The 26,174-nt window shown below is 38.4% G+C and overlaps 1 protein-coding gene across 1 annotated transcript in view; it reads right to left on the minus strand.

Moving 5' to 3' along the window:
* Positions 1–8,023: 8,023 nt before the first annotated feature.
* The window catches only part of WARS2 (tryptophanyl tRNA synthetase 2, mitochondrial), a 39,356-nt gene continuing 21,205 nt past the window's right edge, over positions 8,024–26,174 (minus strand). Inside the window, 4 exon segments of the mRNA XM_041464025.1 lie at positions 8,024–9,029; positions 11,055–11,173; positions 13,811–13,896; positions 15,630–15,710. Coding sequence (XP_041319959.1) covers positions 8,581–9,029; positions 11,055–11,173; positions 13,811–13,896; positions 15,630–15,710 — 735 coding nt within the window. The 3' untranslated portion in view covers positions 8,024–8,580.

Below are 26,174 nucleotides of genomic sequence, written 5' to 3' on the forward strand. Positions count from 1 at the left end.
ATCCTTCCCGCACACGGAGCCCCGCGCCGGGGAAGCTCCTTCCCGCACACGGAGCCCGAGCAACGCACTCCCACTGCCCCTTCACTCCTGTGGCATCTTTCCAGTTCTCTCCGCTGGCCGCTATGTTTAGAAGTGGGCAGCGGCGAGAGGCCCGCAACAACAGCAGGCAGGGGTGTGCCATCCTCGAGATACCCACCAGCAGTGAGAGGGCCAAGAACGGAGGGACCAGCTCCCTAAAAGAACCCCGAATGCCAACCCAAACTGTTTACTATTCAGGAAATTTAGTAATTATTGTTTCCCCTCCCTGTAGTAGAATTACCTTTCTTTAGATATTAGATCCTTGGAGAGGCCCTTACATTCACATTGCAAGGAGGAGACAAAGATTAAAGGACATTTTCAAGTATTTTGCAGCATAACAATGAGTACCAAGGTAGAAATCAACAGCATACAGATTTCTCCGAAGCACACAACTCAGATACTTCCACTAAATGCATTATTTATTAGCCTATACTGAACTGTCTGCCCTTCGGCACTTTTCACTGTTTACTTGCACCACAAGCATCACCAAAAGAGCACTTCAGGAAGAAATACTTTAACTCAGTGCCAAGTGAGAGCATCTTGAATTAGAAGGCTCAAAATGCTTGGTAAAAATTGGTTTAGCCTCCCAACATATGTGTAATGAAGTCTCCTATGCCTCATTTATAGTGAGGGAACTGAGGCAAAGGATCCTGCTCCAAGTTAAGCATCCTGCTCAAAAGCAAAAGAAAAATAAAAAGTAAAGCATGTTTTTAGATTTTGTTTGCTTAAGAGCAAAACTCTTTCCAGAGAAAGAAGTAAAAGAACAGAAAACTCCAAGGCAGACAACAAAGGCTCAAATCAGATTAAAAACAATACACCAAAATGGCCTTGATGATGCACGTTTTGCTGCCTTCTATGAAGCTATAGCCTTCTGTGAAGCTATAGCAAAACATTCAATAAAACCAATAGGGAATATTCAATATTCTCTATTTATTAAATTTTCATCTGCAACTACATGACACTTTTTTTTTTTTTTTAATTGAATTGAGGCAAAACATCCTCCCCCCAAACCTGGCAGCATCCATTAAATGTTCTCAGGCTACCCAGAGATCTTCCTTGACAAACCACTCATCAGCTACTGAAAGCTATCATAAGCCATAAAGACAACATTCACACTCAAAGACACTAATCCACCTCCTCAAAGGCAAGCAGAAAGTAGTGAAGCCCTTTGGGTCAGAACTTGGTTGGCTTGAAGAAGAAAAAAAGTGGAGTTTCTACTCCTGCCAGTGTGTGATGCTGGTAAGCAAAGTGGATTAAAACAGCAGCAAAGCTCATCACTTCAATTTTGTTGCTGTGCTACAGATATTTTGGAACTCTGAAGTTTATTTTAAAAATATCTCTGTAGAAATTAGGTCCATTAGATATAACTCACCCAAAAAAGCACATTTCATCTTCAGGGGAGCCAGAACAACCCACATACAAATCAGCAAGACATCTGAATTTACCAAATCACAGAATGGGTCAGATTGGCAGGGACCAGAGCAGGTCAGCTCCTCCAACCTCCCTGCTCAAGCAGGTTCATCCCAGAGCACATAGCAAGGGACTGTGTCCAGAAGGTTCTGGAATACCTCCAGGGAGAGAGACTCTACCACATCTCTGGAAAATCTGTTCCAGTGTACCTGCACAGTAAACAAGTTCTTTCTTGTGTTCAGGTGGAACTTCCTGTGCATCAGTGTCTCTCTGTCGCCTCTTGTCCCTGTGCTTGGCACCACCAAGAAGAATGGTGTGACTGGATGCCTGGCTCCATCCTCTTGAGACCCTCCCTGCAGGTACTTACAGACATTGATGAGGCCCCCTCTCAGAGATCTCTTCTCAAGGCTGAGCAAGCTCAACTCCTTCAGCTCTTCCTCACAAGATATTTGAGATCTTCAGAATCCTAGCACATCCTTGGGCCATTTTGGCAATTGTTATTAAACACCAAAATGATACACTTTCCCAACAGGTCACACCAATACTATGGAACTTGCAGCACTCATGCAGTGTACACAGCAAATTCATCCACTTCACAGCTTCCTTCTAGGGGGGTTCATGTTGGCAAACTTAAGGCAGGAGTGTCGCAGTTTGGATCAGTTGTCTCAATGGTGACAGCAGTAATCCTCTCCCAAGCAGCAAGGCCCTTCCTCCTCATGTGCCAATGATCACGCATAGCAAAGACAGCAGCTCTGAGAAAGAAATGGGTTTAGTCATTCACATCCAGTGCTTTTTCCCCCTGAATATCCACACAATTTCAGCTTTGGGGATGTGCAGATCCATCACTAAGAGAAAGTTAATGAGGACTATCTAAAAATAATGGTTGCCACACTGCCACTCACAGTTTACATTTGGCCTTCAACCCTAAGGAGAAAATGTCTCTTTTTCCCATTCTTGCTGTAGGAACATTTGCCAGACAGGCCACGAAGGAGTAAGTGTGGGCAGAGCAAACCACAACCCACTCATATTTATTTCTTGGCTTAAATACTCAAGAGGCACTTATGTCTTAGTTATTCATTCAGCAAACAAAGAGAAGACTCTTCAAAAATATTTGACGAACTGTTTCCAGTCACAATAAAAAGTCAGTCTCACAACACTCAACACACAGGTTTTACTTGACTCAAAGAGAGATGTAGCATGTAGCATGTAGCATTAGGGGATGAAACATGAAGGTAAACAGGGTGAAGCCAGAAACCACCTACACCAGAAACTCTGGATAATGCCATGAAGTAGCCTTGTTTTGATAAATTTCTTCTTATTTGGCTTAATGATTTCTTTCTACAAATCCTGGGTCATCAGGAAAGAATTTTTCACCAAAGATAGTAGAGAACATGCATCCAGCATTTCAAAGCAAAGTTCCATTAATTTTATCAGCATGTGACTATGATTTCACATTGATGGATGACAATAAAGTCATGCCAAATTGAAATTGGAGGAATTGCAGAGTCATAGATACAACAGCACGTGGGACAAGTGACACTGTCCATGCAGCATCTTCTCTGTGCTTTGTGTTCCCACCTGAACTGTGAGCATCTGGTTTCAGAATGCTTTAGGACACAAGAGAGATGTGGTACTGCCTTGCTCTGCCACAAGCTATTATTTCCCACCTGTGAGGGTTAATCCAGTAACCCCTCAAATTAGACTCATACTGTCTTTACATTATTGTACTGAGGAAGCAGATGGCTTACCTTATGCCACCATCACACTCAGCTGTGTGACTGCTCCTGTCAGCTCTATGAGTGAGGCTAAGACCATGCTATCACAGGCTTTATAAGGCAAGCTTTACAAGCATGCTGTTACTTCCAAACATTTAATAACTTTTAAGGATTTTTGTTCTGCAGCTCTTGTCTTGACATTTCATCTTGCACATACAGCAAATGCAGCACATCTGGAACTGATTGAGCCTTCTGGTGTGGCACAGATTTGCTCTGCTCCCGTCTCACAGCCATGTTGGAATGCTGAGAGCACGACAGCACAACAGACGTTAAGCTCAGTGCTTAATTTTATGTCCACAGGCAGCATGGGCCCACTCCTGTAGTGGATAATCTCATCTTCAGCCTTGGTGTTCTGTGACAGCAATTTCCAACAGTGGCAGAACATCTTCCCAGGTGTTAAACTGTTTTCTTTACCTGTGCAGGAGGTTGGCATTTGGTTTTATATAAAATAATTGTGACATCAAGGCTGCTGCCTACAAGCGAAATGATCGGTGACTCTTCCATTTCTATAATAATATGGGACTGTTGCAGGTAAAATGATTTCTTATTGACACACAATAAATACTTATGTGTCAAACCTTCCACAGTACGACCATTAGCTCAAACAACAGAATAACAGAAAAGACAGTTAGAATCAGAGCAGAATCTTTTGTCATAATAAAGAGAATTTTCCATTACTTCATCTGTCATCTGGACAGGACTATGTGATAAAAAGCTTCATTGGGAATTCAATATTTAATAAGTCTTCTTTCACAGCTGAGTGAGCAAAAAAAAAAAAAAAAAAAAAAAACACCAAGGCTTTAAGCAGATAAATTAATGTCACATATGACTACAGTTTTGCTGCAGCATTTTTTCCAAAACTGGCTGATGCTAACAGTAAAGTCCCACTATGTAAGAGACTTTAGAAAAGATGAGAGATGTCTGGGTCCTTCCAAGGCTTTTGACTACACAACACATTGACATTCTTCTTGCAGCTACTGTCAAACTTACCTAGAAAGAATGAACAGATCAAATAATTAAAAGGAAATTAGACAGTCCAACACAGCAGAAAGAGGGGTTTTGTTTTCCTGTTAAGAACAGATAATATATTTCCTGAACAAAACCCTTTTTCCACTAGATTTCCTCCACCTGCTTGCTAGACTATTTGTCTGTGCAGCAGTCCATCAGTCATAAAAAAAAAGGTAGGCAGCATCCAGGAGCTTAAATGCACAGATCAAAATGGTGAAAGATCCATCCCTTGCACTGAACATAAATCTAACCAAGCTGGACTGCTGGAAGAACACACTTTCATCAGCAGTATTTACTGCTACACTGTTGTCAGGATCACAATGGCCCTAACTAAGGATAAGAAAACATTTGCTTTGCTAGCCTATGGTTCCCAAAACATTTAGACGCAGGTCAGTCCCCAAGGATCCCATTTCACTGTCCTTCCTTAGACTTTCAGCTCGTTTTTATGAATTCTCTAGCCTTTAATAGATGCAGCCATAATCCTGCAAAGGAGCTTTGCTCGAATTGGTTGTAGATAAACACACACTGAATCAGAACTATGCAGAAAGCCTTCTGGGGAATCTGAGAAGCCAGGTCACAGTGTTTGAAAACTAAATATCATCTTTGACAGTTACAATTACGTTCCAGTAGAATGTACAATATCCATACACTCCAGCTATTTGAGGCAGGGATGTATGCTGGAGCAGCCTAGAGTTAATTTATGGGGCCAATCATCATTTGGAATCTCTGCTGCAGAAAACATTGTTCCTGAATCTAAAATTCTCAGTAAAACCTCTTTGTAGTCTGAAAGTACAGAGCTGAGACTCACTATGTGATATCATGACTTCCTAGGAACAACTAGCTGGAAAAACAAATGTCTCAAGTGTATAAATGTTTTTGTTAGATTTTTGCAAGTAATTCACTGTGGAATTGATGTTTTATCTCTAAAGATGAGTGAGTCTTACCAGGAGATGCTATGTCTGACACATATGTAGTGGCTGGGATCTGCAGTAGGCGAGGTGCACTAACATCCAGGAATGGCAAAAGAGGAGATTTTGAGTCTAAGGCACAAATTACCAATGCATTCTAAATAAAGGATCATTGTTTCTGCTTCCTTTTCTTCAGTGAGCAACACCACAAGGGGTAGTGATACCTCTCCACATTTTGACTCTTTTTACTTCAGTTAGGAAAGATATATTTGGACCTTTTTCCCACTCTGTCCTGGAAGAACACCTTATAGTGACTTCCCCAATAACACAGGGCATGTCTCTATCACTCTGCAGCTGGGATGAGGAGTGTGCTTCTGCAGAAACTCCCCAACAACTGAACTTCAGCTGACATCACAGAGAAGTCTTAGGGAATGTGATTTGGATAAAAGCAACATGAAAATGTGTTTCAGGAGTGCACCTATTGTGTTGCAAACAAATATTAAATCCCCAGCACTAGAGTTTGTGTGAAACAAATAGCTATGTGAAACAAATTACTATGAAATGTAAAGCATCAACAATTTTTCTCCAACAATTTTTCTCTAAACAGCTATTCCAACTCAACTGCACTCCTTAGTAAATATTGCTACAGAACCCTATACAGAATGGGTGTTTATAAGACATTCCCAAAGGAAAATAGGGAGGTAGAAGAGGGGAGAGTAGCTTGGAAACAACTCATTGCCTCAAGCTCAGCTAAACCACCTGAGTGCCAAGATGGTTAACTCTGCAGAAAATCATGCTCTAAGAAAACTGAAATATGTGACAGATACCTGCAAACATCTACATTTGTTGTCTCCTCTCAAGGGATTCTAAAGATCATGGTTGTTAATGGAATTGGGATTATTTCACTGGGCAAATACATGTTATTTTGAGAATTCCTCCAATGGAATTGGGATTATTTCACTGGGCAAATACATGTTGAGAATTCCTCCAAAGGAGCAACTAAAATGAAAAGCTTAGTCAACAATCAGTAGGTTAATATACTCATTTTACACAAGTTTAACTTTTCTGAAGATGAAAAAATATGTATATTTCCTTACTTGAAGGAAATAGGTCAGGCAAATAAGACTTGTTTGACTGTTAGGGGAAAGGGAAGAAAAAACCCCCAATGCATTATTGAATTAAAAAGAGGCAAATTAGTGAATTTGCTTGAAACACAGATAAATATGCAATGCCTTAAACCCCCACCTCAAAGAAAAGGTTCTTTTGAAGTTTTTTTTCCTGGTTTACGTACATGATTTTTGAAAAAGAATCTAACAATTTTGGAAAGATTGCTCAGAACAGTTTATCTAACAAACCAAAATCATCTGTTGGTGTCAACCCCTCCCATGAATGCTCCTATTTTCCTTCCACTGCAGAGAAGGTGTGTTGAATGGCAAGTCTATATATTAGGTGATTTGTGTATCAGAAGTGCAAAGAGACCTTGAAACTCTGAGTTGTCTTTTGAATACATGCTTCTATCTTTGCTAGTGAAAAAGAGATACAGGTAGAAATTAGATATACCAGTATTAAAGATTTTCAGAGTCTTCATGAGGACAATGTTAGCTTCTCTCAAGGTACATACCGTGGCACCTGTGCAGAAATCCTGAATTTTTCATCTCAGTGCTCTAATGCAGCTGTTAAACACTGACAAAAGTTTTGTAAAACTATGTAAAATATGTACACTTATAACATGTTCTTTCCTTATCCACTACAGCTTATTTAAAACCAGGGACAATTTTTGAATATACTTATTCTTTCCAGAGGACATTACCTTAGGCTTGTCTACACTGAGTTTGGTTCCAATCAGTCTGTCTCCATCCACTCTGCTTCTCTAGTCTTGACTAATTTTAGAAAATCTGTCATCATCAAGTTCTTGCATGGCAGTTCTTTTCTTCAGATCCCTAACAAATAAATACAGGTCTCAGCAGAGATCTGGAGATGCTCAGTCCTCAGCTTTATGTTTTGGAAAATTAAATATTTCTTTCTGAATCAACTCACTATAATTAACTAAATACTGCTTTTTAGAAAACTCCAAAACAACCAACCAACCAACTGCACTGTGTAGAACCACCCCCCACTGCCATGTTTTACTAACTCAGTCATGTAAGACTGCAATCCTTCATGACAAATGCCACAGGCACAGTGTGGTTATGAGCTGCCAGAGTACAGGATTAACTCAATTTACAGTACAGCAATTTCATACACAGCACCATGAAGTGTAACAACACAGCTAAATATGCTGGCACAGGATCAGCAGGGCTTTCATTACCTTTTAACATGTACTACTAGCCCTCTTCAGAACATGGTGTCTCCTTTTGGCAATTCCCCTTTGCCACACATTCCCCAACAAGTGCCACAAGCCAGGGGTCCAAGTCTGTGGATCTTGGGAGGCCCAAGTTCAGGGCAGGCTAACACTGCTCTCCCATCACTACACTTTCTCAAGGCTCAGTAGTGAAGAGTCCATAAAGATCTATTTAACTGTTCTGGCTCTGACCTTCGCACAATTTTCTAAAGAAGTAATTTTGTGAACTTTACAGAAAGTTCCCTGATTCTCAGTCCACGATTTCTTTGGTTCAGGGTTACATCTTCTCTTCTACACCTTTTTAAAAGCAATTCTAGACTTGATGCTGAACTGAAAATCCCAGAGCTGCCTGTTAAACAGAACAGCAGGTGAAATAGGAGCAGCTGAAGCACATAATTTCTCACTGAAGTACCTTAGACCTGACCAGCAGGATGGCACAAATGGCAGAAGTGAAATCCACTTCATACAAATTACATAGATACAAAAAAATAATTCACACTAAATTTGAAGAAACTACAGGGAGAAGCAGTAAGTTCCCTCTTCATTATCCTGAGCATTTATTTTTAAGTCTCTGCTTTTATTCTGGTTACCCAAGAACATGTTCAATCACCATATCAAAGCTGAATAACCCCAGCAGGATAAATTGTCCATCTGTAACAACAACACATACACAGCTAAGTATGTTCTTGAGGGGATTACAAATCCTTCTGCTAGATTCTGATCACCTTACCTACAATTCAGCTTCTTGCAGTGGTCAATGGAAAAATACAAAAACCCACACAGGCAACCTTATAATCTGCTTTTGGACAGTTTCTTTGTGAATTGTGATTGCTTCTGTCCTCCCGCTTTGACTAGCCAGACAAACTTAATGCTGGTCCCACTGGAAATACCTGGCTTTATGCACATTTTTTAATGCAATCACCTTCAACGTTCTTGGATCTTCCATGAAGAAAAGTTCTTGTTTCAAACCAAAATTATTAATAATTAATAAATGATTTTGTGGCAAATAACAAAATCTCTGTCCCATGATACAAAAGTCCTTGCAACTACTCAGCAGCTTCTATTGAAATCCCACCAGTCTCCTTATTTCTTGATAGATAGGAGCAGCCAGTTCTTTGGCTTTCTCTGCTCCATCCTCTAAAACCTTAACCAGATGAGACTTGTCTTCCTGGAGCTTCTTGATTTCATTCCTGATAGGTGCAAATTTTTGGATAACCGACTCTGCTACCACCATTTTGTAGTGAGCAGTGTCGAGACCAGTGGCTTGGTGCAGCACCTCTTTGATGCTAAGCCCCGTTACTGCAGCGTGAATGGACACCAGATTGGAGACACCGGGGCGAGCGGCGGGCTCGTAGGTCACCTCCGAGGTAAAGTCAGTCACAGCTTTGCGAAATTTCAGCACTATCTCATCTGGGCTGTCTGCTATGTTAACAGTGGCTAACTTCTGTGGGTCTGACTTGGACATCTTTGCCGATGGATCTCTCAGGGATTTTATTTTCTTTGTAGTACCTTTAAAAAAAAACAAGTTATGAGCACAGGCAATGGTTTCTTATTATAATTGCTAAGAACAGTGTCCAGCTATATGATGAAGCTGTTCACCCTTGCTCAGAAACGAACTGTGAGCACCATCATGTATGCTCTGTTTAGTCCTTGCATCCTTCCTGTCCTTCTAAGAAGGCACCTATCTCCTCTCATAAACTGAATGAAGCCTGTTCCCTCTCTCCCATCCTCACTAAGCAGGAACTTCTGCTGGGGCTACTCCTAACATTTTTATGTGGCTTACATGCTGATTTCTGCCCAAATTTCTTCCCCCTTCTATTACTGCACCTTACTGAATGGTTTTGAGCAGTGGAGAAACAGGTTAACTCCACTGGTGAAAAAAAAAAAAAAGAAAAAGAAAAAAAAGGATTCTATAACAGTTAATCTCCTTATTTTAGGAAACTCTTCCACTCAAAATCTCTTGGAAATTCTCCTAAATCTCAGTAAAAACAGTTACTAAAATTCTCTAACTCAACACTGACCAGCTCTGTTAGATGTAAAGCACTGTTCAGATAAGAAAAGTGTGGGTATTGTACAAACTGGTACAATAGGTGTGGGTATTGTACAAACATGCATGTACATGAAATAGATTAGTTGCATTAGGAGAATATTGCAAACTACTTTAACAGCATCAACCCACACTGCTTCAGTTTTTCACCAAGAAATATCATTAATGGAGTACCTAAAGTATCACTTATCCACAGAGTACTCATACCAGTTGTTTTTAGACACCTAACACAGCCAACAAAATTACCTGCATACTGCTCATAGATGGCCTATGTACTCAGTGAAAGGATAAGGGTTCTTCCAGCATACAATTCAGATTGCCCCAGAACGTGCTTTGTTCTGAAATCACCTTTTGGAAGAGTCTCTTCTGCAAATTTGAAAGAGTCCAGGTAATTCAATTGTCTACAGCTAGTGAGTCTGACTATGTCCCTACCTCTTCCAATCATCTAGGATATTTTGTTTGTTTGCATATACTTGTGAACTTAAGAAGGAATGCTTTTTGGGAGCAAAATGAAATGTTTTTTTCCTTCTTTTTTTTCAAACAGAGCTTTTTATTTAATGGTAAACAGTCTCACCTGCATCAGAGGCTACACTCAGCTCCTCTTTGTAGTGCTTACTACTCCATTAGAAACTGCAGAGTTTGCAATCCCTAATATTCTCAAAACTCCACTCCAGGTCTAACACCATTTTTGTCACTGAGGCTTGAAAATTGAGAAAGGTTTATTACTGCCTGTCTTTTCTAAGGTGAGAGCTCCTTGCCCTTTTGGGGGCGAAGGTCTCTGCTGTGCATTCCTCTACATTACTTACAACAAAGATGCAACGCTTCATCCTTGCCCAATTCTTCACGTTTCTTAGCAAACATGCCATTTGCGCCATCTGACTCCTCCTCACCCCCGGCCTATGACCTTATAGCTCAAAAATGGCTGAGAAGATTTTCCTTGTAAGTCTTCCTGAGACTAAGATCAAAACCCTAAAGTCTTAAGCTCTGTGACAGACACATATTGAAATACTCAAGCTTATATTAAACACCCTTAAAAAGAGTTGGAGCACTGTACATATAAACCAACAGGCTGTTCAGCACGCTTAAAGTAAACATCTCCCACTTGGACACTGAAGAATTCTGCTTGCTAGAGGTCTCTTGCCTTGTTGCTTACGTCTCCTGAATGAGCAACGTGGAATAGAGACCCTTCTCTTAAAAGGTCCAGTACTAGAAGAGCAAGGCTGACTGGCAGCAGTAGAGTGCATCTGGCCCCCTGGACTAGAATACCAGACGTCACGTACATTCTTCAACCATGGATTTCTAAAGCCTTATATCTATCTTGGGAGTTCATTTTCACAGCCTCTAGGCTCTTGTTGCCAGTTTTTAATTTTCCACTCCCTTAATATCAGTTTGCCCCCTTTTCTTCATGCCTGAAACTATTTCCACAATATTTAAATCCATCTTCAACTTTGAAGTGCAGTTAAGGGAAAAAAAAATAACCAACTCACTTAAAATGGCTTTGGGCACAGGAAAGAATTCTCCATATTTCTTGTTGAAATGTTGTGCTATATCTTGGGCTAGTTCCAGGTGCAGGACTTGATCTTCTCCAACAGGAACACGTGTTGACCTTTTAATAAAAGACAGATACAGGAAACTCAGCAAAGCTCTCTGGTTCTGCTGAAATGTTGCTCAGGACGGTCACAGCTTCTGCCATGACAGAGGGCCAGATTGAGCCAAACACTCAGTCCCAGCTAGATATAGGTGCTGTGGGAACAAGATCCCAAACTGAACATATTCAAGGATGAGTCTGCTTTTTGTGCTGAACTGAAGCACATAACCAAGGGCAAAAATAGCCCTTTGTGAAGATAAATATGGCAAAGATACCTGCAAGAGCAACTCATTAAACTCAGCTCAAAGAAAGGTTTCTTTAGTGTCTCCTGCTGCCTCTTTAGAGATCAAAGAGCACATGCTATAGTGTAAAAAAAAAGTAAGAAAGATCTGCAAGGCATAAAGTGCAAGCAGCTTGTCATGTTAAGTCTCAGGAAAACATAACTGTTGTTGAGGAGTTAGTACTGAGGATGTATCAAGGGAAGGAAAGAAGAGAGTGTTTCTTCTTCATCACAATTGTATAAATCATGTGGTCCAGTGCCACTATTGTCACAAGTGTTCTTAGAGGATTAGAACTGTTAGATTCAAAGGATAATTTGATCTTCTGTATTGAACTTAATGGCTTGAATACACTTCTGGAGGGAAACACAATCTGCATCAGAGGACATGAGGAGGTGAAGAATCCGTTACTTCCCCTGGTGATTCTTTCCCACAGTTAATCATACTTGCTAAAAATGTATGATTCTTTTAGATGAGGCAGACTTGAAATCTTGCCAGCTTTTGATTACTCTCCCATCCCCCAGCAGATTTTTTTTCTAAGGCTTACGGGGTATTCAGCTATGAATACTGGACATGTTCCAAAATAAGGAAGATCACTATGCATCTTTTAAGTTCCCAGAAAATTTCAGATCAACATGGTACTCTTTCCTTCCGATTCTGAATTACTGGGCTGACATCCAGGAATCAATTTGTCCACCTTTATTCCCAACCAGTCAGCAAAACAACCTAAAAACAGCTACAGTAGGAATCAATAGGAAATCACAGTGCCCTATAACTGAGAGAAAATCAGTTACCATAATCAATATACTTTAAGCAGGTCAAAAGAAATGTTTCCATATGCCAAAATGGTTCCATATTCACAAAGTTTGCCACTAAACAGAAAACATATTATCTCTATAAAGGTCTCTGCACAATACCTTGCCTTTTTCCTTGCTGGCCTTTTTTTTTTTTTTTTTTTTTTTAAATATTTCTATCCTGGTGCTATTTTTAGTCCTTTCTGTCATGTACTTACCTTCTGTCCATTTTCCTGTCTCTTTGATCCTTGGTTCATCTGAGCTAGTACTGTTTCTCCCCCTCCTCCAGCTCTAAATTCTACTTCATGACTGCTGTTCCCTTCCTGTGTTTCCATTTCTCACCAACACTTGTTCCTCATATTATTTTGTTTACATTAAAGCATTTCTTATTAAAGATCTTAAGTTTCTTCAAAGAGATATGGTTTCTCTTTCAATTCCTTGTTTTGTGCTCTGGGTGGACAGCCTGCTGTTAATACAGACAGTAGCCAAAAAACCACTGGCTTTGCTAAGGCAAGACAAAACACCTGATCTTATTAAAGATGGAAGAGATAGCCATGGTTGAGCTCAATCAAAACAACGTGATTTCTGATAGAGTTGTCTAAATTTTACCCTTAAATATTTGACACTCAAATCACTCAAATATTTGACAATCAGATGGGACTTCAAATAAAATCATTATAATATTCAAAATAATTCTGACTTTTGCTTGCTTCATGTTATTTTTAGTTAAAATGTAGGTAAATTAGAAATACCATCTCTTGGTCTTCTAACAGTCCTGTTTTCCCTACTATGATCAATTAACAAGAAATTTCTCTAGATACATTATTCTGAATTCACAACTGGTTAATCTTGGTTAGTCTGACCTGACATCCTTGTCCTCAATCCTTTGTTACTTCTCTGTTCCAAACAATACTCACAACTTTCTTCAGAACAATGCTACAAAGTAAATATGCTTGGAACATAAAAATAATTCATATATGGTGCACTGTCTTTAACATTTACTTACTGGGACAGTTTAAATCATGTTATGAAATTCAACCAGTCATGACAGTGCACTACAAATTCTATTAGCCAGGCTACAGGCTTAGGCATGCTGAGTCCCCAGTCCCTCACTAGGGGCTGTTTCCACTGCAGCACTAGCCCAGGTAATACAAGCTGCAGTCAATAAGTTACTCTTTTTCATCAGTATGAACTGGCCTACACAGAATCCCCCACTAATATTGGTGTGCTACATACAGACAGTTTAAGTACCTCTACAGTACACTGCATAAAATAAAGCATAACTACATAAAAAAAAATTGTATCAGTGTGAATGTGTAATATGTATAATTAAACATCAGTCTGTTATAATTCCCTAAGAATTATTCTCACGTGACCAGTTTTTGCTCTTTACAGTCCTGTCAGTAGCTTTTTAACCAGGCTAGATTTCAACCAGCCACTTGAGAGTTTGTCATCCATTTCCAATCTTCTGATCTAATCACACCCAGCTCCCCTGCTCAATAAGTTAGCATGTTGACCTGACAAGCATTCATTCTAATGCAGCTGAACAGACACTGCCCATGGGCTCACATTCTGCCTCTTACTTGTACAGCAAAATATCTGCTGCTTGAAGCACAGGGTAAGTCAACAAACCAACAGTTCCTTCGCTATTCTGGCTGGCACGCTTCATCTGTTTGGAAAAGAAAAACAGAGAAGAATCACACTTTTGACTAATGGTATCAAGGTCTGTGATTTTAATTAATTAGAATTCTTAATAATTGAGTAATTTATTACGTAGTTCTACAGAAGACAGTGTCATGTAAAATCCACTCCTTATGAATATATTCTGGTTTATGTCTTATGAATTTTTCTACACTGTTCTGATATTCTAGTGAGAAGGGAACATAGGATTTCTTTTGTTTTCTATTTGTAACCTTATTAATGGAAATGATTTTAAGTGCAAAACCATCAGGCTAAGTTATTAAACTTGTATATTACACATAAATCCTACTTTTGAAATAGTGTCTTCAGCAATAAATTTTCAAAACACTTCATAATGGAGATACAAAAAGGTATTAATACCTATGTTAGGGATCAAGACACAATGATCACACACAGTCACCAGGACAGCCAGTGGCAGCTGGGAGAACCCAGAACTACAGAGGCAGACTCCAGCGCTGTCTCCAGCAGTTCTCACTGCTGCCCACAGTCCACCTAATGCATTCAAGTCCTCTGCTGCTCCCTGATACGGATCACCGAGATCAAGACAGTCAGGCTGCAAACACTAATTCTGTTCCAGCGATGCTATAGCTATGTTTTACTTGTGGCAATAGTTAATACTAACCCCCTTGAAATCTGAATTATTTCATTAGGACTGTTCAAATATATTTAGACTTGTCTCACGCTCTCCAACAGATCCTAAATTCTGTCTACATCTTCAGTGCCTAGGGTTCAGGGAACCTTATTTGCAAAGTCTAGCACCTGTAACACCTATCTGTAGGTCTGGAAAGTCAATCCAGTCAAAGTAGGACTAAAGAGCTTAACTTTAGAACCTCAGGTTTGAAAAGGTTTGCTTTAATCTATGCCATGCATTAACACTGGTTGCTGTATTTAAGTTTTACTGGTTTTATTTAATTAAGAAGGAAAACAGGAAAAAAGAAAACATCTGGAGGTATTTAAGACTGCTCTGAACTCTGAAAGCCCAAACTGCTCTTAAGCTGTTGGGTTTTTTTTTTTTTCCCCTCTTTTTCAGATACTTCTCTCTCCTCTCTTTTTCTGCTTACTAAATGTCAAAATAAAATACAAGGAAATTAAATGCAAGAACTCTGTTGATGCAGTCAGGCTGATGCAACATCAAGATTAAGAAGATGAACATTTGACACTCGTAAAGGCAAATGTTTAAGATACAATATCACTCAGCACATTTTTAATATTTATCATTTCTATACTCCTCTTCAAACATATACCTCTTTTGAACACTCTTCCATAAAATCTACAGAGCAGCCACTCTTTATAGTGGAAAATGAAAAGCTGTTTATGGAACTCCTTAATCAGCAAGGGCCAAGGTTTCCACTGCAATATCTTCCATTACTTTTGCATAATTAAACAAGCACTGAAATAACACAGAATGTTCTAGCAAAATCAGTTCAACAACAGCAAACAAGTCTCTTTTTTAGCACAGTTTTCCTGCAAATCTCTACCAAAACCACAATTCTGTAGCTTCCAGCAGGAAAATGTTTACTTAGAGGAACAGACCTGGAGGGATATGTTTTACCCCTTCCACCACATGACTACAGAATCACTTAAACCTAAAGCAAGAACAACTGAGGTAAAGCTGGTACTTCATAGATGAAAAGTATTTCCAGGACAACATTTCTACTGAATTCCCATTAATTTTTTCTAAATTTACCAAACTGTCCATACCTTCCACTGGGGCAAACGCAGCAGACGTGGCACATTAGTTAAGCACCCAAGAATCCAGGCAAGTTCTGCATGCTCAGGAACCTGAAAGGATGAAGTTAGAATCTATTTAAATCTTCTTCTTTTATATGCATATTTTCTCAAAGCCAGTAAGAATAAATTGCATCAAAGACGAGAAAACCATTTATTTCTGTATATTACTTTTTCCGTAAGGTCAAGTGACAAGCTAATGGAAAGTTCTGGACACTGCCAGGACTGAATGCTCTATATTAAAATAGTATAGCAAAGTTCTTGATCCTATCCACTCATATTCTAAATAAGAAAGAAAATGCTTTAGCAATAGCAGAGTTGAACACACATGTAAACTCCTTTGCTTGAATACTTGATTCACTCTTAGCAATATTGGCAGGTTTGAATCTTTAAGAGTATGCTAACTGTCTCAAAGATGTTCAAAGCTTCATGCCTGCAATATGATATAACAACCCAGAGAGAGGACAATAAAAACTGTTTGTTAACAAGTAAGAACTACTATGATTATTAATTGCTTTGTTGTCACATTTAAAATACAGTAATTTCCTAGCTAGCAGTCATTGGACTACTTTGGTAACCAATGTGTAAAAGTATCCAACCTCCAGACTACAGCTCAGTGGTTAGAAATATTTCAGGTTGATTCTTTCCCTTCTTTCTGCCTTTCCCACAGATTCAGGGTTTTTATTAATTCCCTCATGCTTATTTGACCTGCAAACTTCTGTGCCCAAGACAAAGTGCAACAAAATACTGGAGTAAAATGAACTTCACGGAAAATACTAAGCACAAGACTCCTATTTCATCTAGAAGGAATCACCATCTGGTTGAAAGTGGTTTCTCATTTCTTTCTTCTAGTCACGGACAGCGAGGAGATGGTGCTCTGTTGCACTTGTGTTGACAAGAACCCTCTTTAAAAGCTATGCAGTCATTGATTCAGCTCTGTCAGATGTTGCTTTCGCAGCCAAGACTGCACGTGCGTTTCACTGGATCAGTGCATTTGACATTACATCAGTTACCAAAACACCCAGTGATCTAAACAGCATTTGTTGGGTTGAATACAGTTATGGGAGTTATGGGTCCTACCAAGTTATACACATTTCCCATCTTCAAACACACAGTCCTTTCCTAAATATTATTGATATGCTGAAGAAACAGCCTGATAAAATGGGGACAAAATACGTAGAAGTATACCAAAGAGTAGAGATTTCAGCTGGAATAAAATTCAGTACTGGAGCCTAATGAGTCAGCATTCATCATCCAAATTGCAGTAACTGACTGTATATTGGTGTGTGAATCAGGAGGTTCTAGGCTTAAACCACAAATCATTTGTCAGACTAAATCACGGTTTAAGCTACCATGTTTTACTTGGCAAGAGGGGCAGGAAATTGCTGCCTTTGGTTGGTCATGGTGCATCTGCTCAAATGTTACTCATTTAGCTATTTTAGTATTCCATCACACTGATTGCACAAATCTGATACAAAGAAACTAGAAGATATGATGTATATGACACCAACAGAAAAATGGCTCAGTCTACTCTTCCTTTCACTGAGTAATATCCATGGATCACAATCAGGAGAAACCATTCTCCCAGACAAACTCCATCAGCTTCTTGCTGCAGGTCCATTTAAAACTGCAGGGAAATATCTTCATTAAACAACCAAAACACAAGAATGTAAGAAATAACACTGTACTGGATCACAACAAAGGAAATGCAGCCTCGTGCTCTATTTCCAGGAGTAGCATTTGGGGCGAACACAGGAGCCTACTGGTTCCTACAGAGTCTTCCCCTCATACTTCTCCAGCATCCATAACTGTTCCACTAGAGAATATCAGAAGGTATTATCCCTGGCCCAGTCCTGGTAATGTACCCAGATTCCTCAGTAATAAGTCTAATCCTTTTCTGAACCATCTGATATTGCCCATTTCACAACCCCATGGAGCAGCAAGCTCCAGAGGCTTAAACCTGATGTGTAAAGAAATAATTTAGCCACTAATGTATCCATGTTTGTTTACTGGTTTTGAATACCACCTGCACAATTTGGTGAACAATTCCATATCCAACTTATTCAGTGTTTTTCTGACTTTGTAAACTTTGATTGCATATACCTCAGCCTTCTCCTCTTCAAACTGAAGCAACCCTGACTTCTGAATTTTTCCTTCTTAAGGCAGCTACTCTATCCCCTTGCTGCATAAATGCCTCTCATTTGTATCATATCTAAACCATTAGTTCATTAGTTCATTCTGGAGACTCTAAATCTTCATCCAGTATTCAAAAAATGGGCACACTACGGTTTTGCACGGTGACAAAACATCATCTCTCTCTTATTCACAATACCTGTTCTGGTGATGTGGTGATGATGACATATCATTAGCTTTTTTGAAAATTGCTTGTGCTGAGCCAATGATTTCAAGGAACTACCAATGATGACTCCTGGACTTTCTTCCCTGCATTGTGTGAAGAAGGTTTAGAATACTTTTACCCAGACGTTTTAAAGTACTTAAATATTTTCTACCCCTTATTTGTCTGTCCACTCTGTTTTATGAGTCCTTTTGAAATTCCTTTCCTTGGCATAGCATTTGGCTACACATAAGGACTTAGTATTGCCCGTGAACTTCTGTTCACTGTCTTCTTCAGGTCATGAAGGTAGATGTTGACTAGAACTGCTCCCAGCAAGAATCCCTGAGGAACATGAGACTGCTGACTGTGCCATTCAAAAAAAAAAAAAAACCACCAAAAAAAAAAAAAAAAAAAAACCAAAAAACAAAAAAAAAAAAAAACAAACCCAAAAACAAAACAAAACAAAAAAAAACCAAAAAAAAAAACCACCAAAAAAACCCACCCAACCAAAAACAAAACAAAAAAAACCCCACCACCAATAAAATATGAGCAGTGCAGCCTACACAGCTTTCAACAGTGAAATGAAAGGAAACAGAGAAGAGACATCTCATATTTGCATAAATCTACAAAACGATTTTCAGTTGATTCTTATTGTGTTAGGTAGTGTTTATTGTGCCATCACAAGGAAAACCTTGGTCAAAGAAGCATCACTTTTCACACAATTTTCCTTAAAAAGAGTACAACTGTTAGAAAAGTGTTCTGCTTGCTTTTTAAATTTATTTTTAAAGGAGGTTACCCAATAATCTGACTAGAATTTCAAGCAATAAAAGTATAAAGAGCTCCAGTTAATTCAGGCTATTCTGTGTATACTTTAACCAATAAAGAAGTCAATTTCTTTTGTATTTTAAAATCTGACAACAAACTATTGTCCAGAGCTACAATGTACTTCAAGATTACCCAATTTTCAAAAGAGAACAGATAACAATAAGCTTAACTGTTTTCCAACGAAGACATCATTTTCCCCAGTGTGCCCTCTCCACCAAATATGTTAGTATAAAAATAACACAAATGGTAGAAACCCAGAATTACATCTCCAATTAACAAAACTCACAACCAGTGACAGTTCCTGAACTGTATGTGAAACCAAACTCCAAGAATGTCACAATCACTGGTAATTCTGAAAATCAGCTATCTAATCAATTAAATCCTTCAGGTCAACTTCAGCTACTTTTAGCGTCCTGACAAAAAGATAATACTCTGTTTTCATTATAAACATTATTTTCTTGGGAATTATTTCTTGCAGCCTTGCTGAAAATATTTCCAGGAATAACAGTTTTTAAGTGCTCTATTCATTGTTTCCCTTTACAAAGTTAACTATTTCCCATTTAAAATCTTCTAAAAATTCTTACCCATATCCACATAGCAATCCCCCCTTTTCAGACAGCCCAAATCCTACCCTTTGCTCTTCTCAGTAAATATAGCAAGTTTCTCTCTTTTTTCCTGCTCTGTGTTCTTGCTCATTTGAACAGTTTTCTTTCCTAATCTCATACAAGTCTGTAAAAACCATCAACATTTCTCAAAGGGTTGAGATGGTCATCTCTATGCTATTACCAGGGACACATTTCATTTCCTCCTTCAATCTGCATAGCATTAAGCATCCCCCACAACCTGGCTGACTAATCAATAATCAAAGAGTTATTTCCAGAGCAAACTACTTACATTTCTTCCCTGTGGTCTGACAAGGCCAAGGCTGCATAGCCAGATTCCTTTAATTTTTTTAAAGCACACATATTTAACAGAGGTGACCACTTCCAAATGATAATGAGCAGTTATCTAAAAGGCACAAACCCTTCTGTTTCTTTACCTGAGCACCCTGCTCCTCCCTTTTTAAAGACAAATAGCTTCTTAATTATTTACTTGTGCAGCCATTTGAAGTTATTAAACTCAGGTCACAATTCATACTTGTATCTCTGGAGCTTTATACGCTGGAGTACAATCTCAGGGCTTCTTCCTGTAAATCTATTTTTTCGTCCTTGATCCTACCTGCTCCTTACCAAATTACTGTTGATAATCCCTTGCCACAGCCAATGATATATACATGGAAAAACAGAAGCTACTTTTAGTCCAAATAATTCTACATGACTTTTTATGATGAAACATACAGCTGAGGAAGACAGCAAGCCATGAGATTCAAGAACAGTGAGAGAGGCATGAATACTGGAAGCAGATTTGAAAGCAGGCAAATCAGCAACACTGGCCTTCAGCTTTCTGTGGGTATAATACAAAGCTGTGTGTCAGCAGCTGAAGTGGCTTTCTGCAAAAAGAGAGGCAGTGTTTTATTTACAAGATGGACTTCCTCAAGTTGCAACCTACAGCCCTTCGCTGTAAGGCACTGCCAATTTGCTGCATATCTATCATGTAGAAACAGCTTTCCTCAGCAGAGTAACCTCATTAAGGGCTACATTTTAAAGGGGCAGTAAATTTAAAAGATTTAATTTTGATAGAGTAGGGTAAAAAGTCTCAGGAGGTAATCTGGATAGCTCTGTCCTAAAAGAAATTGAAACAGAGAAGGGAAATAGTCTTACATTTAAAGAGAAATGAAACGCTTTCTTAGGATTTTGTCTCTTCTAGAAGTACCAGTAAGAGCTTCTGCAAAATTCAAGATGCCCTTTTTAAAAGCAAATGATGCTCACATTTTTCTTGAATAAGAGGTAAGGTTTTATTAATGTGTAAAGTTGCAGGCAATACGTTCAAGATACTTAGCAATGTGTCTCTATATTACAGAGCTAAAGAAAAAAAAAGACCATAAACAAGACAAAAAAATAGACTACTCTTGAATCAAATGCACACAGTGCAGGTACTCTTATGACAGAAAATTTGCCACAGTATCCCAAATTCCTGTTCAAAGAAATAATTGCTTGGGTAGAACAAGTTTATGGTTACAAAGGCAATATCAGATTTAAAGAACACGTTAAGCAATGTATTGAACTGGGCGGTGGTTATCCAGTTATTGTCAGTAAATGTGTTAGTATCTACAGCTTTCACCTTTACCTGGGAACAATTTAGTCACATATCCTTATTTATATTTGGCTAAAACATACAGAAATAAGATCTGCCTTTCCTTTTTGAAGAACCTGACCAAGAATATTCCTACCGGAATCAAGCTTTACTGGTTATAAACCCCAACAGACCACAGTAATTTGGCCAAAACACCCTTTCCTCTCCTTTATTTATTACAAAATTAACTTATTTGCAGAAACATTCTCCTAGTATAACCCACAATACTGTTTGAAAAATTAGTCTGGTGTGTCCAGAAGATTGGTGAAGAGAGGAAAATATAACATCTACAAAACAGTATGAGATGAAGAAGGTAAATTAAGGCAGAAAAGAAAAAAAAAAAGAGAAATCCCAGTGAACCATGACTTTCCTTCCCACTGAGCTCTAGTTATGTCTAGTCCAGTCCATGAGAGAGAAAACAGAGGAATGAGAGAAGCAGAATAATTTTCTAAATTAAACAGTCACATACTTCCTCTTATGACAGGAAGTTTTCAATGGACCGTGCTAAATTAATGTACTTTAATGAATTTATAAGCTATGATGCAATGGAAGCTTTTCAGCCCCTCTGAAAATTGGACAAGGGGTAGCGTGAATCTATTCAAACTCTGCCCACAAAACAAAGCAGATGGATACTTCTGGAAAATAACAGCAGTGAAACAGTGCATGCATTCATATTGTTGTATTTTGGCTTTTGGAGTTAATGCTAAGACAAATTTGCAAATTCCCACCTCCCAGAGTTACTGCCTCAATTTGCTTGCACACTGCAAGAATACTGCAGCTGATTATACTCAGAAAATAAATCACCCTATCCAGAAGGATGAAAACTGCAATTTTCCGCCCAGAAACTGAACATTATGTTGTCCAGAAACTCACAGGACTCCTCAGAGAAGTGTTCATGCAGCGTATCAAGCACTGCCTGCTGAATCAACTCTGATGGAATTTTAGTTTCTCTTGGGACATTTAGCATGTGTCTGCTACAATAGATAGGTGGACAGGAAGAACAGCCTGAGACCACATAAAAGCAAAATAAGTTTCTAATATTGTTTTGACTGGGAAGCAGATGAGATACAAGATGGTTATGGGTAAGAACTGAAATGTGTAGTGTACCCACCACGAATCAGAGAAAATGGGTTATATCATATAAGTTTACCACGTGTGCAGATCGCATACTGTCTTCCTTATTTACCCCCCCATAGTCCTTTTTGGTTTTAATAAAAGATCTAAGTTTTATGAAAGATGACTGTTACAGCTTTTATCAGTTACGGTACAATTTAAGGAATATATTTTCTGTTTCTTCTAATACTCTCACGATATGTTGTATAAGTCATTATTCCATAACTTCTTTTTTATGCCCCGTAGGCAACGGCAGCCACTTAAAGCATATCTTGACATTATTTTCTCTAAGAGGGTTTCATACATCTTGCAGCTGTACTCCAAATAAAAATGCACTATTTTGAAATATGCATTTATTTTTATTTTTTATTCTTACTAAAATTGTCACTTTTCTGTAACTTCCTACTTGAGAAAATATAATTAAACAAGCTGTAATGAAAGAGCTTCTCTCACTGGGAGGTCATTTTACTGTCCAACATACACCACAATTGTTTTTCTAGATATTCTAATTAAATGTGCTTGTTTATAACCCTTCACAGACAATGTGGTTCCAAACACTACCCTAATTATTCATCGCTATCCTTCTTGCTTCTAAATATTTTCAAGTTATCATCACTTGTTCTTTGTAGCCACTACTTCCCTAGGCTGGAATTCAAGTTTTTATATGGTAATGGAAGGGTGGGAGATATTTGTTGAACTGCAATGCATTAAGACCAAATATACAACCAGCCATTAACTTACTGTTTGTACAAGTTTTAAAACAATATAATCTATAAATGGTAAATTCTGAAGCATACAAAACTAATTTTCATCCAACTAGTACTTTCCATTTATAGGTAGTTTAGCTGTAAATGCAATACAAAAGAACATAGGCCATATGCTCTCTAAACAATACAATAAAAAACTTGCTCATGCAAAATTTTTGTCACTTCTGTTTAATTTTAGTTGAAAGGAGAGGACATCACTGAAATCTGTTCTGGGATTCCAAGTGTACTTCACCTGTATCCTTATCATAACAGCACCTTTTGGACCTAGTATAAGACGAGAGGTATCTGTTCTCACCACACTTTCTCCCAGCAGTCTGTGATTCATATTGTTCAGCCTTTTGTCTCTTGCTTGTATTGAAAAGGCTGATAAAGTGTGTGAAAACTCTCGAGGCAGGTATTTCAGATATCTCTGGATTAGAGATTTGAAAAAGAGCCTAAGTAAAGTAAGTGAGACCCTTACTAAAAGGCACAGGCCTTTTGAGAAACCTAGTAGCATTATATTTTTTCACATATGGGCAACATATTCCAGAGAAGCAACACAAGCAGCAAAATACAAAAAGAGTAAGCCAAACAAACAAATAAAGAACAATAAAACCCAAGCCCTTTTCAGCAATTCTAGACCACTCTTGCCCAGTGTGATCCAGAGAAAGTGACAGGACACAACAGCATTTACATGAATGAATACATGAGCAATTCCCTTAGTGGGGCTTACCACTACTAGCATACTTCTGTAGTACAAGAATTTCAATCTGCTTTAGTGCTACAGAATCAGGGTACAGAAAAAGTCATTAGTTGTGGTGAGTTTTGGTGATTAAAAGTTCATGAACAATAATTTTGTTGCATGATGTTTGTTTAAAAAAATGAACAGAAATGTCATTCAGGTCTAATTAAAGAAACATTTCTGTGATCTACAGGTTTGGTAATTTTCTAGATAGAACTCAAAATACAACAATAATTACAGCATGCTAAGCTACGGCGAATTCTTATTTAGCAGTTTGATCAGCTATTGAAAAAAACTACTCTGTCCATAACTAAGTACCTAACCCAGTTTTCTATTTGTGGCTGGATTTCCACTGCTTTCCTGCTGACCTCTGGAAGTACACACACTATTTCAGTATACAATCAGTTTTGGTCACTTTGCTTTACACCTCAGCCAAGTGTTTGTAAACAAAAGTGGGGCTTTTTTAGACCACCCTTGGAGACTGCTACAGTGGCTGAAAAGGAGGCCAGCTCCTTTTTTTTTTGAAATCTGAGAAATTTCCAATCAAAATCCAGCAATAAACTTTCTTGATTAGCAATAGCTGTAATCCATCTTACACCTTCATTTTTAGGAACAATCATCTCGATATTATGACATTCCATAATGTACTATTTCATTATCATACTAAAACAATAATCACATTAGCAAGGTTCCTGTCTCCTTTCCTCACATCAAGAGCTACATGCAGATACTCCTTTTAATTGCTTCCAGAGAAACATCTGGTGCTGCCTATGTAAATGTAACAGATCACAGTGCATCTCTGGGTATACCTGACCACTTCATACAGTTTGTACAGACTTGGTTTGGGGAAGCTGACAAACCACTTCAGCCTGAACCAGTGCTGAAACAGTCTATATTCACAAACAACTGTAATAGTTCTTCTGACTGCAGTGTGACAATGAGCTTTCAAAAATGTGCAAGAATCAGCCACTTCTGAAAGTTACTTGTGTGGTAAGTATTGGTAAGAATAACATTCAAGACATCAGACACGGCTCACACATTTAATCTAACGGTTTAGATTTAATAAGAACAATGACCATTAGATCTGGACAGATAAGGACACAGTAAAATTAAGGTAAAAAGGGAAATTAAAATCTATTTAACTGAGGCCAGCCTAACCACCATAAAGAAAATCAGAATTGTATTTCATTTGATAAAGCTGAACATGTTCAAGTTTAGCTGTCTTAGGTTTTCACTGGTTTTTGACTGTATTGGTACTGTAGAAAGAAAGCACTGCACAAAGAGCCATCATTTCCTGAGTCTGACACTTTTTCTTTGGGGGTTCAAAGACTCAAATCTCTGAATTGTTCTATTTTGAAAGATACAACATACTTTCTGTGGCTGAGTGCAACGTAAGATCCTCACTGATAATCTGCTGGCTTCAAGGGAAGCCTGGGTGTTGGTTTTAGCAAGACCTGGAACAGCACTAGTTTAGCTTTTAGACCAGTAGGAACATAAGAAAAGCAACACTGGACCAGATCAAATATCCATCTCTGACAGCAACCAATGAATAAAAAAAAAGAACATAAGTGCAGAAAAGCATGGATATTCTCCCATCTGTGGTTTCACCACTTCCTGTAGAGGTGACTGCTCAGATATGCAACAGTCCCAAAGCAATTTTTTAGATTAATTTGTCGAGTCTCTTTCTGAATTCATATGAATTTCAGCATGCACTGTATCCTGTGTCATGGGGTTTTGTAGCCCAATTGTGGATTTCGTGAAATGCAGCATTGTTATGCTTGTGTTGAATCTTCCAGGTGTTAACTTGTTTTGATATTTGTCAGTTCACATTCTTCAGTGGATAAAACAATTTCTCCATATCACTTGCAGTTTTATAAACATTCACTTTATTCCTCTCCAATCATAACCTGCAAAGCATTTATCCTTCATGCTGAAGAGTGCTCTCTGTGTATTTAGTCACTGATCCTGTGTTGTAACTAATTGAATTGTTCAGTTGCTTGAAAACAAGAAAAAAACCTCTCTAGACTGGTTTTTACTGCATCATTGGCTTGTAACTCACCTTGCAATTATTCCAGCTAATGACTTCATCATTCTGAGGCTGACAAGTCAGAGTAGAGGAAAATTAAAACCCAAACTGGTAACATATTTAAAATGATAAACAGATTTGAAAAAAATGGGGTGAATTTATTTAAACGTATTTCCACTAGAATTCTGAGCTCATTTATTTAGACTGGTTTTTTAATACAGAGGAAAAGTGAAGCAGGAAGTATATCTGTCTTCATCAATTCATTATTCACCAGGGATATAGATTGCTATTTGCAGTTTAACAACCCCAGGAAACTCTGCTTGTAAAGAATCGTGTTGAAAGGGAGAATACAACACCATCTCAGCTTGCACTGATAAAATTCAGATCCCGTGTGCCATCGCCTTTGCAGTTCTGTTGCAAGGTGGACACCCACTTATGGGTGTCTTCACAAGAGCAGAAGCTATGACACATCTGTGTCTGTGGAAATTATAGAAGTTTG

Source organism: Pyrgilauda ruficollis, unplaced genomic scaffold, assembly GCF_017590135.1.
Source record: "Pyrgilauda ruficollis isolate IOZ18807 unplaced genomic scaffold, ASM1759013v1 scaffold17, whole genome shotgun sequence".
NCBI lineage: Eukaryota > Metazoa > Chordata > Aves > Passeriformes > Passeridae > Pyrgilauda > Pyrgilauda ruficollis.